Source organism: Ascaphus truei, chromosome 11, assembly GCF_040206685.1.
Source record: "Ascaphus truei isolate aAscTru1 chromosome 11, aAscTru1.hap1, whole genome shotgun sequence".
NCBI lineage: Eukaryota > Metazoa > Chordata > Amphibia > Anura > Ascaphidae > Ascaphus > Ascaphus truei.
Genome location: NC_134493.1, coordinates 42,837,303 through 42,853,269, shown reverse-complemented (window position 1 = coordinate 42,853,269; position 15,967 = coordinate 42,837,303). Strand labels below are relative to the sequence as shown.

General features: G+C 46.2%; 2 protein-coding genes across 7 annotated transcripts in view; one reads left to right on the top strand and one right to left on the bottom strand.

Annotated features, from left to right (window-relative positions):
* Positions 1-458: 458 nt before the first annotated feature.
* Positions 459-10,837, bottom strand: SMCR8 (SMCR8-C9orf72 complex subunit). The gene is made up of 2 exons (XM_075565909.1): positions 8,178-10,837; positions 459-6,563 (listed from the first exon to the last, which is right to left on the bottom strand). Exons 1-2 carry the CDS (start codon positions 10,538-10,540, stop codon positions 6,110-6,112), a joined length of 2,817 nt encoding a protein of 938 aa, XP_075422024.1. The 5' UTR covers positions 10,541-10,837; the 3' UTR covers positions 459-6,109.
* Positions 10,727-15,967, top strand: part of TOP3A (DNA topoisomerase III alpha) — a 27,529-nt gene continuing 22,288 nt past the window's right edge. Inside the window, exons 1-3 of one of the 6 annotated variants that reach the window (XM_075565903.1) lie at positions 10,727-10,978; positions 13,963-14,287; positions 14,762-14,821. In XM_075565903.1, coding sequence (XP_075422018.1) covers positions 10,974-10,978; positions 13,963-14,287; positions 14,762-14,821 — 390 coding nt within the window. In that variant the 5' untranslated portion in view covers positions 10,727-10,973. Of the gene's footprint in view, positions 11,037-11,737; positions 11,818-12,368; positions 12,634-13,962; positions 14,288-14,761; positions 14,822-15,967 lie in introns of those variants that run through there. The other 5 variants (XM_075565905.1, XM_075565904.1, XM_075565906.1 and 2 more) reach the window with 5 other exon arrangements.

The following is a 15,967-nucleotide window of genomic DNA, read 5'->3' as shown; positions in this document are numbered from 1 at the left end:
CATTTATTCTGGGTGGCCTTGTCTATTTCCCAAAGGCCCAAGAGGAACTGAGTAGTATGTCTGCTGAAGGGCAGGTCTCCTGGTAAAAGGATTAGTGCAGGCCTGCTCTGGTAAGAAGGATTGCTGTAGGCTAAGAGATAGCCTTGTGTACACGGGAGAAGTGACACTGGAAGCGCTGGTTTACAAGTTCACTCCCCAAACAATGCAAATCAGGCTTTGGACAACACTGGAGAAATGGAGACCAGTTTGGAAAACCTGCATCAGAAGCAGGTGGTCAAACGTGTTTTTTTTTAATAGGTTTTACTACTTGCTAAATAAACTGACCTACAAGGCCTTCGGGCCCCTTCCATACATCTCTTTCCAGTTTTATTGCCGATTGCAGACTTGTAAACACGTGGCAACCCCGCTTTTCCCAAGTCCAATAAGACCATCGTTCATAGATGACAAACACAAGCCGGTTAAACAGAGGCTGAATCATTCTTTATTCAGACAAGTCTCCAACTTGACACAAACAAACACATTTGAGTTCATGCAGCATGGTTTAATGTGTGCTGGCAGCACTCACAGAAGAATGGTCCAGTGCAGGAGCGGACAACTGCAGCCCTCAAGGGCCACCAACAGCCCTGCTTCAGCGCTGCTGGCTCAGTGGCTGTCAAAGACTGAGCCACTGATTAAGCCATCTATGCTGAAGCAGGGATATCCTGAAAACCTGACCTGTTGGTGGCCCTTGAGGGCTGCAGTTGGTCACTCCTGGTTCAGTGCTAACACCCCATATCATGTTCAGGTGAGGAGGGCTCATCTGCTATTAAAGCTGGCTGTATTAACCCCTACACTACTTGTGTGTATATGGTCAACTGTAGGAATATTCTGCTTAACCCCTGTCAAGCTTCTTCAGTGATCACGAGTATGTCCTGTGGTTTGAACCCTGAGTGTTGTGGCGGTTAGAAAGGCACTGGAGGAGTTAGGTTACCTTGCAATAATTTACCCTTTAAAAAAAAAAAAAGTCTGGTCATTGGTAGGGAAACAGGAACCTACCTCTCCAGTGAGCTATGGCTACTCAGGTGTTGGTGGGGTTAAGAAGGACATCATTTATCTCAGGTGGCTAACTCCACTCCTCAAGGGCCACCAACAGGTCAGGTTTTCAGGATATCCCAGCTTCAGCAAAGGTGGTTTAATCAGTGGCAGTTATGACAGCCGTGCTGAAGCAGGGATATCCTGATAACCTGACATGGAGTTGGCCACTCCTGATTTGCCTGTTGGCCACTCCTGATTTGCCTGTTGGCCACAGATACAAGATGCACTCCCAATGTGAAAGCAGTTTCATAACCGCTTCTACAGTTTGATACAAAAATAAAATACAGAATATTACAACACATCCAGTAGGGAGGCAATTCTGAAATAAAATATATATATATTACCGGGACTTATAATCAAATTCTACACAAAAAAAAAAAAAATTCACATTGGCACTTTTACTAAAATCAAAAACTACTGACGAATTTCACATTGAATTATGAAACAAACAAGTTTGTATACACTTCCACTGAATAAGTTAACCCCTTTCCTGCCAATGGGCCTGTTAGGTGTGACGGCGAGAGGGTAAAGATCCTACTAACCTCGAGGTTCTCAATACCCCACCCCACCCCCCTCCAGGAGGCCGGGTTTTCAAGACATCCTTGCTTCAGCACAGGCGGCTGTCTTTGACTGAGCCGCCTGTGCTGAAGCAAGGATGTCTTGAAAACCCGACCTGTTGGGGTGGGGGGGGGATTGAGGACTGGAACTGAGCAAACCCTGTACCAACTTGCTCACGAATATTTATTCTATATCCGACCCTACAATAGGAGCGCAAAGAGTGTGTGTCTCCTATATCCGACCCTACAATAGGAGCGCAAGGAGTGTGTGTTTTACAGGAAACGACGTTCAGGCTAAAACATTAGGATTTCCAGTTTAAAAAAAGGCTTTTTTTTTTTAACAAACCATGAATACAACAGCAAAACCAACCTGCAGAATTCAAGTCCACTTTCTGAAAAGCTGAAAGTTGCTACCTGTATTTTGGTTGTTTTAGCACTCCAGATATAAAGTGTTTACAGTTACACATCATGCTGGTGTTTGATGGGGGTAAAAAAAAATTAAGTGTGACAGGGTTACATTTCCTACGTCCCTGCAAAGGGGGGGGGGGGGGTTAAACCATTGGTTGCAATTGTTAACGGACTTAACAAATGTACCCCAAGCCTTCCATACCCGTGAGGTGGCGCACACACTACCATTGCTGGGCGTGTATGCCAGGCCATGGCTGGAGTTGCAGTGCCAACGAGACATATAACATTATCTCCTGATAAGTGGTCACAATGTAAAGCAAACTTCTAGGACACTGATCCCATCCAAGAAAGAATGTGAGCTTTACACACTTTGTATCTTGGGTCTGGCTTCTATGTCTGGCAATTCAACGAACTGGCAAATTGTAGGAGAAAAGGTTCTATCCTGCGTACACTTCCGCCTTCCTGTGCAGCTCTGCTTCCTGTATCTCATGTCATCATCATCAGTGCACGAGGCTACCTGCTCAGGAAATGAACAACCTGTTTGGCCAGATACTTAAAAGGCTATACAGCAGGCGTAGCCAAATCCAATCCTCAAGGGCCACCAACAGTTCCGGTTTTTAAGGATCGCCTGCTTCAGCAATGGTGACTCGATCTTTGACTGGATATCACTGCTTCAGCACAGGTGATGAGCCACCTGTGCTGAAGCAGGGATGTCCTTAAAAAACCTGGCCTGTTGGTGGGCCTCCCCTGCTATAAAGCAACCTGCACGGAATGAAATCCATAAATAAACTATGAAAAACATACAGCTTGATGGTAAAAATCCAAGTCGGCCCCAGCACCAGAGAGGGTTTGTTTTTTACTGAACTATTTCAGGTAAATAACGCTCAGAATAAACGTCAGCTTGTTAAACTGCTCGTTGTCAGATTGCAGTAGCACATTGCAAGGCGCCCGTCCCTGACCCCTGCTGTATTGAAAGGGTTAACTGCTTGTTCTAACGCAAACGGTTGTTAGCAGCGGATGTTTTCATGTTTACTTTCCCAATAAAAGCAGCAAATGATCAGCTTAAACAGACACCCCACCGTGTGATCACGCTGCTGTGAGTCACGCTGCACGTCTGGTCCATGTCAGAGGGTTAAGCTGGTCAGTTACTGGACTGGACAAAACCCCTTAAATTGCTCAGTAAGAAACCGAATACCCAGGCCGATAGCAGCTGAGCTAATATATTTATACGCCTCTCACTTCTGATCTGCTATGAACAGCAACATAGGCGCTGCGCCTTCATCTCTCTCCCCCCTAAATGTAACATGTGACGTTCTTAAAAAATATTGAATACATCTTTACACATTTAGCATTTCATAGATTCCAGATAAATTCAATACCCCCCAAAATAAAATGGATGTATTGCTCGGGGGCCCTGACTCTGCTTTGTCAGAACTCAAATAAAATAACAAAGCAAAAACACAGCTTCAAAAGCAATGCAGCAGGGGGATCACCCAAAGCTGGAACTAACGCTGAATTCACCAAATCCTCCCTGCGCATGGAAGGGAAACACAGCATGCCTCGGTGGAGCAAAAATAAAAACCTCGGTCGTTAATCCCTTCACGTCCAGAAGCAGCGGAGAAAAGGCAGGTGTTTATTCTCCTCTCACCACCACTGATGCTTCTGTGTGTGCAGGAGATTAGAGAAGTCATCACCAGGGCTATAGAAAACCTGACCATTTGTGCATCATATTACAGCAGGGACGGGCAAACTCCAGTCCTCAAGGGCCACCAACAGGTCAGGTTTTCAGGATATCCCCTGCTGCAGCACAGGTGGCTCCATCAGTGTCACCTGTGCTGCGGCAGGGGATATCCTGAAAACCTGACCCGTTGGCCCTTGAGGACTGGAGTTTACCTGCCCCTGTATTACAGGATAGACGGGGACAGACGTGTAATTCCTATACTTCACTATATCCATTAGTGCAATATCATTAAATAAAAGACACGTTAGAAAGATACGGATACTGAATGTACTCACAGCGGCTCTTTAAATATACATAAATAGAAAAAAAATAAAAAGTTAATGCTCAAAGCCAAAACCCAGAGCCCCTACATCAGGGGGTGGGCAACTCCAGTCTTCAAGGGCCGCCAACAGGTCAGGTTTTCAGGATATCCCTGCTTCAGCACAGGTGGTGCAGTATTTGACTGAGCCAGTGGTGCAGAAGCAGGGATATCCTGAAAACCTGACCTGTTGGTGGCCCTTGAGGGCTGGAGTTGCCCACCCCTGCACTACCATGTTGAAGAATGTAATAGGGGCAGCGGGAGTGCCCAGTCTGGTGCAATTAACAAAGCAAATGATGGCAACAAAATTGTAAATGAAAGCAGCATGGCATGGCTGGTACCCCTGGGAAACACTCCCACTGCGAGCCAAGGCACCGGCAGAATATCTCGTGCAGTTAAAGTGCCACTCTGGCTAAACAAGGTACAGTAACCACGCATTAAATGCATGAGCTCGAGCCAGCGTTCCATGTATGTTTCACAGTGTAATGCAGGGGAGGCTCAACTCCAGTCCTCAAGAGCCCCCAACAGGACAGGTTTTCAGGATATTCCAGCTTCGGCACAGGTGGCTCAGTCTTCGACTGAGACACTGATCGAGCCTCCTGTGCTGAAGCTGGGATATCCTTAAAATCTGACCTTGTGGTGGCTCTGGAGGACTGGAGTTGCCCCCACCCCTGGTTTCAGATACACTGAGCCTGATCCTGAACACTGTGCAAAGAAATGAGGGAAGGCTTATGTGACAGGTTCATTTCCGCAGCAATTTGTGGACTTGGTTTTGAGAAGCCATTAACCTCCAGCCAAAGTTCCTGGCAGAGACGGAGATAGAGGCCGCATGTAACAAAGCAAATGGCAGAATGAGATGGGAAGTATAAGGGGAGCGGGGTCACTGAATACTGGGAGATATTTACATCCCCAGACAGGCTCAGTGCAGGGTAGTGACTTCTGTCCTACAGATGATTACAGCCACAAGCCGGAGGAGAGGATGACAAAGTCGTATTCCTTGTCCACAATATCTCCCTAGAAAATGCACAAACGGCGACAGTCAGATGTTTTTCATGCTAAGAATAGCCATGTAAACAGATCTGCTCCACAGAGAGCTTGATTCTATTAGGCTGGCAGCGACGGAGCCAAGCAGCGCCAGGTGGCAAACCGTGCCACTCATTGCAGCCACTTCACATTTTAACCGTCACTCTCGCTGGGCCCTGCAGCACGATGTTGCCACCATGGCTGCAAAGCGGTTACTCAGTAGTCCTATATGCATGGTGTCTTCCATCAACATCAGTGCCAACTACACATTGGTAACGTTATACTGGGGCATCCTAATCACAGCTCTCTCACCACCTGGAACGTGCTAGGAGTTGGAGATAAGGCTGTCAGAAAACAGTGTCAGGATCACGGTGCTATTGCCAAAGGACATTTTTGGGATTTCTCAGTGCAACCCACGGAGGGGACAGGTAAAAGACCGGGATATACAAACCCTGGCAGGTAACCGGAGTTCAGACCACTGCGCTATAATTACCCCCTTTATACTACCCCTTAGTAATAAGTGGACAGGTAGGCAGCACTGCTGCACTCACCTGTCACAGGTGGAAAGGAATACATCTACCTGCAGCCTGCATCTCTTCTGCATTCAAGAGGGTGAAACAGCAGAGGCCTTGTTCCATTCCCTCCCCTACTACAAACCGGCCTTAAGATGTCAGTCGTCCCTATGCTCAGCTCTCTGCATCCACACACAGGTAGGTAAACTATAGTCTTTAATAAACGCAAGAGCGACAGCGGAGCAGCTGTTCTGTTATCTGGCGCAATCAGTAGTAATAACTTGTTCAGACGGCTAACCACACACACACACACACACTATGAATGATGAATGCACAAACAAAACACTTTCCCAATGGTATATCCCGGCCGGAGGCGCTAGTTCCCACAGGTGCAATACTGTCATGGCGGTAGATGTTCCTTCAGAGATACATGTACGTCCTCCAATCAACCGCAGCCTCTGCGAGGGGAGGAAGGCTCCGAATTGCATCTCTGGTGTTAGATTTTGTATAAAAAGCTCGGGACATAGTCGAACCTGAGCATGGGGTGGAGCAGCGCCCCCGATTCCTGCAGGTAATGCATTTTCAGGAGCTCTGCGAGGTATTCCACTATCTTACTGTCCTCCTGGGAGAGGCCGAGCAGGCGGTGCAGGAAGGAGGCCCTGCGCTGGGAGATGGATTCCTCGCTCTCCTTCTCCCGGATGGGGAGGTGTACGTGGTGGCAGAATGTGTACAGGAAAGCCTTGCAGCTGAGCTGGGTCAGCATGCTCTGCACATGCATGTAGTAGGTGCTGCCCCGTCTGATCTGCGTGCGGTGGTCAGCCAGCCTCTGTAAGAAGGGACCCTTATAGAGGGGGCAGCGGAGGGTCTTCTGGTCAGCGTCCAGTATACTGACGTAGCGGCTGTAACGGTTCAGGGAGTGGAGCGTGTTGGAGCCGGAAAGGGAGACGCCTCTGCAGCAAAAATAAATGAAAAAAGTTGTAATATGCGATTTGAGCAGGAACCTCTGTTTACAGACAGACATTAAAGACGCTAACCCGTTAAACACCCTTCACTTGGTCCTAGTTTAAAGCAATAGACGGAGTAATATGAAAATGATTGAGATCAGCATGGTTAGATTAAATGTATTGTTTGCAAAAGTGAAATATTGAAACAAAAATATGATAAATTCTCAGCTATTAATCTGTTGTGACCACGTAGTAACAAAGGAGGGAGAGGGGGTATGATACCTTTTATGGGACCAACAAGTAGTTGACATGATATCAGTTTTCCAACCTCTCTGAGTCCTTCACCGGGTATAGCTCTGCCGTATAGTTCTGCCACACCCGATGAAGGACCCGGAGAGGTTGGAAAGCTTGTAACATATCCACTACTTGTTGGTCCAATAAAAAATATCATACCCCCCTCCTCTCTTACTACTTGGAAGGACCAACACAGCGACCCAGCCTTCTTTGCTTGCTGTTGTGACCAGGATCTTTGGAGAGATGAAGGGTTTATGTTGTGGGCAAGTCTCTATTTAAGTGGCGGAAATGGCCACATTAATAAAGACGTAAAGAAAAACAGGTATCTGGGACTGAAAGTTCAATCCCACTGCCTACATAGGAAATGTTTATGACCAGGCCTCACACTCCAAGCACTGGGAACTCTGGGATACCTGTATGAGCCCCCATCTCAATCTTGCACACAAGTTCAATGGAAATATATACAACCCTGGCTGGCATCTCTAACTGCATACTCCTGGCACAGGGAACTGCCGAAGGGTTAATAATTTGTATCAATGTCAAAGTTAATAACCACGTCATGGGCGGGCCTATGTTTTCTCACATGCTATAACAATCTGGCAAATGTAGGAAAACTGCAAAGAATTTAACGTATAAACAAAAAGATAATATATGTAATTGAAAAGACGGAAAACACCCACTACTTAATGAATGTACTTGTGTCTCCACGAACCTGACTTGGCAGACCTAGTCTAAATTACAGAGGTGCTAACTCCAGAGGACTGGGATCCCCACTAGTAAAGCAATAACACCTTCGGAGGGACTACCATTTTAACTACGGTAAAGTTGAATAACTTGGGAGTTGGCAGTTAATCATTACGCACCTGTTGCATGTGACATGTGAGATTGTTTTAAAGGTTTCACCGCACCTCTATACCTGCGATTCTAAACGCCTCATTTCCGGTCTCTAGTGGCAAACATGCAGATCCTTTAACCCTGCAAGTCAGAGCCGTTTTAACCACACAGTATATTCCAGTTTTTCCTTTATTTGTTTTTTACTAAGGGATACATGTCATTCCCTACATCAGGGTGGGCAGACTGCAGTCCTCAAGGGCCACCAACAGATCAGGTTTTCAGGATATCCCTGCTTCAGCACAGGTGGCTCAATCAGGATTGAGCCACCTGTGCTGAAGCTGAGATATCCTGACATGTTAGTGGCCCTTGAGGACTGGAGTTGCCCACCGCTGACCTACATGAAAGGGAAATCTCAGACTGACCTTTCTAAGGTTTTACATAGAAAACCACACAGCCTTTGCCTCGCATAACTACAAAAGACCTGAACTTTACCTCTGAAGTCCAATCAGTTTCCACTTCTGAAAATCCATTATGTGCAGTGCGGAAGTCACCCATGGCTTAACTGGTTTGTCAAAATGGCCATAATTGGGAACAAAAATAGAAAGAGCAGTCACAAGCTTTTTCACTAAGGCTTCCTCCTCCCCCAATACTATGAGCGTTCTTCCACTCAGAAGAGAATAAATGGCGGGATGGGAAAAGGGATATTGTCTGATAAACCTCAGTGCATTCTGGCCAGCTTTACGTTTGTGTCTTTCAGAAAGGCCGCTAGCACACTGAGCTGGGGATGGGGTCCTGTCGGAACAATTGGATGCACTGCTTATATAACTGGTGGAGTCCGAGTGCTCCTCAAGATGAACTCTACTAGCTTCTCTGCTGCTCGTTAAGCAGCTTAGATCGGACTCAGAAACAGGGAGCCCACGAAAAGCCATCTCATTGGAGCGATTCTCAATCTCCTCCACAGAGAACGTGACTTGAAAAGCCTGCTCTGTGTGCCTGTAAGGTTGTGGTGGGACACGGACCACAACGTCATCCCCACTGGGTTCGGACAGGAGGTCTGCAGTGTGCTCTACAAGACTTGAGCTCTCTGCTCCAATGCAACAGGCAGGATCTATGGGCAAGTCTTCACCGTTCCCCAGAGCGTCATCCTCATTAGCACCAGGATTGCGTTGCAGCTCTTCATCCACCTCATCTGCAGAGGGCTCCTCTTCGTTGATGGCGCTTTGGTACGCAGCCTTGAAATCTTCAGGGATTAGGGTTTCCGAGTAAAACGTGCTGAGAACTTCGATGCTGTCCTCACTGATGGTTCTCCTGCTGCTTGCCTTCTTCCTGGGTGCCTGTGGGCTGGGGTGAAGTCGCAGGCACGGCTGGCTCTCGGAGTGAGTGAGGAGCGAAGACGACCTCTCCGTTCTCAAGACTTCAATGCTCTCACCGCTGCTTATGCTCCCTTTAATATCCACATCAAGACATTCAGAGTTGTTTTGGTTATCATAGAGACACAGCTCGGGCGCCTCTAGGCGACAATCTTCATTTAACAATTCCTGTTCCATCTTAATAGGGACAGACTCCACGCTCGACTTGTATGACTCCACGCTCGCTGAAGGTCTAAGGCTTTCAGACTCTTCCAAAAACTTGGAACTATGGAAACTCTGCGCAGCACCCAGGTTATCAGCATAATGCTTCTCAGGCACCTTAAAATCCCAAGCGGATACATCTTCAAACAAGAAGTTTGTTATAGTTTGCTGTTTCAAAAGGGCTTTGTCCCGATGACTCATTAATAAATAGCTCACATCGCCCCTGTAACTTTTTTCTATGTTAGTAAGCAGGTCCAACGTTTGAGTGAAGAAATAAATATCGACAAGTTCTTCGAGAGTTTTCAATTTTTTATCAAAACATTTGGCTGACTTTGCCTTTATGAATTTGGGAGTATAGGAGGGTCTGAGTGGATAGACATTAGTTTCCACTTCCAGCGGGTTCTCCTCCTGATTGGAAGAGGCCAAAGGCTGTTCTGAACAGTTATGAACGTCTTGATCTTGCAAGCTTTCTGGTTCATATGGTTGGAAATTGTCCCCTTTCAATTTTCTGTAGGGATACAACTGAATCTGTTTTAACAAATCCTGATGCTCAATGATTGACTTTTCTACGTTGGCGAGTTCGTTGGCTTTTTCGATGGCCTTTGTCGTATAAAACCCCTTGTCGTCCGTCTTCCTTTGCTCTTCCATCTGTGTTTGCAGCACTGTCCTTGTGTAATCCAGGTCTTTCAGCTTCTTCTCCAGCTCGTTGGCGAACGCCTTCCTGTTCCCGGTCTTCAGGCACTCCGACGCCTTGGAGAAGTCGCCCGAGAGCTCCACGAACTGCTGCATGATCTTGTCCTCGTCCGCGCTGATGTAGGCCATGCAGAAGGGCCTGACGAAGCCCCGCGCCTCCAGGTCGTACAGTGTCAGGTGGTGGACATATGCAAACGCCCCCTCCTTGGAGTCTCCCAACACCACTTTGGAGTCCTCCACAAAGTTGAGCTTGGGGTAGGACGATCCCGGTGGATGCCCCACGAAGGAGGCCTGGTAATCCACCGACATGATGCGGAGGGAGAAGTAATTGAGGTCGAAAGCCCCGCACGCCCGCTGGTCATCTGGGATAGTCAGCAGGGGCTGGGGTCCCACCTGCTCCGAGAACTCAGAGATGAGGACAAAGTCCCGGTTGAATTTGGCCCCCGACAGCTTGGACCAGGGGGTTGTATCTGGGTCAGAGAAGGGGAAGAGCGGCACCGAGTATTCCTCGGGCAGGGCCGGGGAGCCCCGCACTGGCTCCTCATACTCCTCCTCCCTGGTGAAGGCCATCACGTCCGGGGATCCGATCATCTTCTCGGCCTGGGCGTGAGGTACCCACCTCCTTCTAACCCCCGGGGGAAGCAGTGAGGCAACAAGCTCACAAACACCTCAGCGAGGGGAGCGCCATCTTGGTAGCAGCACGTGACCCGCGCTCCACTTCCGCCAGGCGCCTGACGTCACGAACCAGGAAGCGGCCGAATTGTAAACTGTATAACACCAACAAGAAGTGAAGGTGAACCCCACCGTGGGAGGGGGGGGAGTCGGAACTCACCGGCTGGCCACCGGGGCTTGTCCGGATCGGAAACGTGTCAGAGACGCAGGATAACCGTAGAGCGTTGCATCATGGGAGTTGTAGTCCGCTCAGGTCACGTGGCGCTGTTTTTGCGGCACCAAAGGGGTGACGGATTACGGCAAGAGGAGAGGGTCAGTGTGAGAGACCGGGACCGAGCGCGGGAAACAGCCAATGCTGTAATACTCAGCACTACTCTATGCGATTGTATAATATCTGTTAAGTATCATTACTGCGGTGAGCCCGAGGGCCGTGTAGCTGCTCCAGGGAGAAGGGACCGTTTCATAGAATATAATATATAACATTTTCCCATTTATTTTAATAATCTATAACAGTTATTAATGTAACATGTTATTGTCATGTCTGTGCTGGGGGGGGGGGGGGGGGTGGTGAAGCTCTGTAATAAACCCAGTATGTAACTGTAATATATCACAGTATCATATAAATAATAATAAAAAAAAAATTAAAAACAAGCATAAAAAGATCCCCCCCAACAGGTCAGGTTTTCAGGATATCCCTGCTTCAGCATAGATGTCTCAATTAGTAAGACCACACCTTGAATATGGAGTACAATTTTGGGCACCACGCCTTAGAAAATACATTATGGAACTAGTGAGTGCAGAGAAAAGCCACCAAATGACTAAAGGGGATGGACAATCTAATTTATGAGGAGAGGCTAGCTAAATTAGATGTATTTACATTAGAAAAGAGGCGTCTAGGAGGGGATATAAGAATATACAAATATATTCCAGGACAGTACAAGGAGTTTTCAAAAGAACTATTCATCCCAAGGGCAGTACAAAGGATACGGGGTCATCTATTAGGTTGGAGGAAAGGAGATTTCACCAGCAACAAAGGAAAGGGTTCTTTACAGAAGGGGTGCGCAAACTTTTCAGTCTGCACTCTCCCCCCCCCCCCCTTACCTTGTTTCTGGCATCAAATGACGCCGCAGGGTTGGGACATCGCGGCGTAATTTGACGCCATGGCGACATGTCGCCCCGAAGTCGTCAGAGACAAGGTAAGTGAGGCATGCAGAGGACTCGCGCGGACGCCCGGCATTTAAATGCTTTGGGGAAAAGCGCAGGGCCCCTGTAAACACTGCGCCCCGCCTAGAAAATCTTGCGCCCCACCGTTTGCTCACCCCTGCTTTACAGTAAGGGCAATTACAATGTGGAATTCATTACCCATGGAGACTGTGATGGCAGATACAATAGATCTGTTCAACATTTAGAAAGGAAAGGTGTATACCGGTATATACCAAATAAGTATACATGGGATGAATGTTGATCCAGGGAGTTATCTGATTGCCAATTGTTGGAGTCGGGAAGGAATTTTTCCCCTTATGAGATATCATTGGATGATATAACACTGGGGTTTTTTGTTTGCCTTCCTCTGGATCAATATATTGTAAGTACGGATATAGGATAAAGCAGGGCAGCGCAAACTGGGGGGGGAACAAGAACTTCTTGTGGGGGGGCGCGGCACTTGGAGGCCCCGCGCTCTTCCTGAAGGTATTTAAATTAAATGCCGGAGTGCGCACGCGAGGCCTCTGTAAATTCCCTTACCTTGGCTCCAGCGGCTTCTGGCGCTGCGGGGTCACATAACGCCACGTTGCCGTGGCAACGCAGCGTCGCGTGACGTCAGAAACAAGGTAAGGAAAAACTTTGTGCACCCCTGGGATAAAGTATCGGTCTAAATTTTGTACGGGTTGAACTTGATGGACGTATGTCTTTTTTCAACCTCATCTACTATGTAACTATTGTTATTAAACCTGGATATTGGGGACATGCTCAGACCTGAGGAACCCTGTTATAACCCAAGGGAGGCCAGAGAGGTGTGTTAGTTACTGCAATGTTATTTTATATTATTTTCAGCACGGTTATTATTATTACTGCTTGCTGATATCTGACACAATCTTCTTTGTGGTAATCCAATAAAAAGGCCCAAAACGTCCAGTAGAAAAAACGAATGGCGCACAGCCAGGGAGTCAGGTGTGGAGTAAAAAAACTTTTTCTTTATTGCAGCATAGTAGGAGACAAATTCACCCCCTTGGGGGACACAGACAGGGACCTCCTACGCGTTTCAGACCAGCAGGTCCTTTATAAAGGACCTGCTGGTCTGAAACGCGTAGGAGGTCCCTGTCTGTGTCCCCCAAGGGGGTGAATTTGTCTCCTACTATGCTGCAATAAAGAAAAAGTTTTTTTACTCCACACCTGACTCCCTGGCTGTGCGCCATTCGTTTTTTCTACTGGACATTTCTGGATCCTTCTTGGCTTGCACGCCGGCAAAGAAACCCTGGAGATGACGTGAGTGGGGCGTTTTGGTTTAGACTGTTATAGTTAAGTCTGACTGTTAAAAGGTCATTTTGTTACTTACAAGTCTTATTTGCCTGCCCACTCCCACTGGTGTCTCCAGGGACCACATTATTTTATTATTGGATGTAGTTGCTGCGGGTTTGAGCACCCCAATTCTCTATCTATCCAAAACGTGACTGTCACTTGGATGTTTATTGTATAATATCTCTTTATTATGATGAGCTGTGTGTGGCCCATGGGGGGTGGGGGGGGGGTGTTAATAGTATTGATATATTTATTAATCATCCTTGTAAAATGTATACATTTGCTCACTAGATGGTGGTTTTACTTTTGCATGCAATATTACTGTTAGGTGGAGACATTCAGTAACTTCTAACACAGGTTATCACACCACATGAATTATTGTTCAAACCTAACCGCAATGAGCTGGGATGGGGGAGACGTGTATATATATCGCCATCCATGTACATAGCGAGTCACAGCAGTAGTAACGATAGAACAAGGGTGTAATTCACAATGCATCATGGGAATAAACATTTCTAACCTGAGTAAATATTAGGAAAAGGGATCCCTGCCCCGAAGACGCTGCCAATCTGATTAATATTTAGGTTGTTGTCGTGTGACATTATTATTATTATTATTATTATTAACTGTTAGGAGCCGGTGAAGATCTGAAAATACTGGGCACATGTAGGGAGGTGAAGGATATTGAACATCTGCCCAATTATTGATTTTTGTTAAGTTTTTCTTTTTTTTTGCAGGCGGCGTGTTTTTCTTTGTGTATTGAATCCCAGATTTGAACGGGTTAAAATAACCAGTGGGTACTTTTTCCTCTCTTTAATTTAAAGGTGTCTTCCAGTCGGGAAGTTGCTGTCACTTCTGCTCCCATTCGCCGAACGTTGCGGAGTCACCGGAGTGGTTACAGCTGAACACGGACATGACTCCCGCAGGCCCTGCGAGCCTCTCTCTCCCCTGGTAATGGTTATCCGGGCTACTTTTGTAGCACTCCGTGGGGTCAGCCTTGTAACTCGCTCGGGGATCCGTTTCTGCTCTCGAGGGTCCGAGGAAATGACTTTCCGGAGGGTTCCGATCCAGAAGGTGCTGTGCGTGGCGGAAAAGAACGATGCTGCTAAAGGGATTGCAGATCTCATGTCCAACAGCAGGATGAGGAGGGTGAGACGCTACTGCCGGATAATATCTGTATCAAATTATTTACCTCCAAGCCCCAATGCAAAGCGTTTGTCATTTCCTACAGACATCATTATCCAAAGTGTTGATCTCCGCTCAACTAATTGCTACGTTTCTCCTAATAACAGATTGTATATTCTGTACCATCTCATGGGAAGCCTGTATTCTTCTACTTAATATCAGCTAAGTAACCTTGTAAGGAAAACATAGGTAGAATGATAATACTGTAAATACAAATATAGGATAAGTATCTGTCGTCTAGATTTAGCATAAATTGCACTTGATGGACGTATGTATTTTTTTTTTCAACTTCATCTACTATGTAACTGATACCTTTTTTATTGGACTGGCAAAAGTTAGGTGTGCGGACCACACAGATTTTAGAATTGCTTGAATTCCTGGGGTTTTTCTTCCCTTCTAACTGCTTTTTTTTTTTTATTCTTGATTTTTGTTTTGCAGAGAGAAGGGTTTTCCAAGTTTAACAAAATCTATGAATATGAATACCATTTGTTCGGACAGGTAAACGTTTGTCTTGAGCATCGAAATGGCATTGTCCTGATTGTGTTTCCCTTTGGTTCAGTTTGCAGTACGTAACACGTAACACGTAACACGGTTTTCTACTAACGAAATGCTTAATGCAGTGTTGCTGGGCTTCATCTTCAGTTAGTTGGCACAGACCTCCCTAGGGGAGGGGGGAGAAGCACCTCAGCACTGCTTTATGGCAACATGTAGTTCAAGCGTTTCACTGGTAATTCTCCTGACCGTGCATGCATTAGTGGGGATGTAGGCAATGGAGTGTATACAAGTGTATACAAGTAAGAGTTCTTCATGGATGTGTACAGAGCGATTTGAAACCTCACAATTCTCTTCTTCATGTGTAATGTTTAAGTAGAACAATTCTCTTATTGCGCCAATAAAATTTATCAAATATACTTTTTCAAGCCTGAAGCAGCTACAGAGGAATAATAAAATAAAAAAAACACTCCGCTGTATAAAAATACCAATGTACTTTATTACAACAATAATTAATGGGAGAAGGAGTGGTTCAGTGAGTAAAGACTCTGTCGGCTCCTTATGACCTTGGGCAAGTCTCTTTATCTCCCTGTGCCTCAGGCACCAAAAACATACATTGTAAGCTCCACGGGGCAGGGCCCTGTGCCTGCAAAATGTCTCTGTAAAGCGCTGCGTAAAACTAGCAGCGTTATACAAGAACATGCTGTTATTATTATTATTATATACACCGTGATGTGGAAAAAATATAAAATCATTTAAAAAACAAGAACATCAGCAAAAAAAAAAAAACGTGCTGAAAAACATGTGGGGATGTAGGCAATGGAGAGTGTACAAGTAAGAGTTCTTCATGAATGTGTACAGAGCAATTTGAAACCTCACAAGTCTCTTCATGTATAATATTTAAGTAAAATCATTCTTATTGAGTCACTAAAATATATATATTTATTTATAAAATGTTTTACTAGGAGGTAATACATTGAGAGTTCTCTCGTTTTTAAGTATGTCCTGGGCACAGAGTTATGATGACAAATACATAGTTACAAATAAATACATTGTTACATTAAGTATCCGTCCGCTCCTCCTTCTCTTACCCTGCACCCCACAACTGGAACAATCTACCAGAGACTCTCACAGCAAAAAAAAAAAACGTGC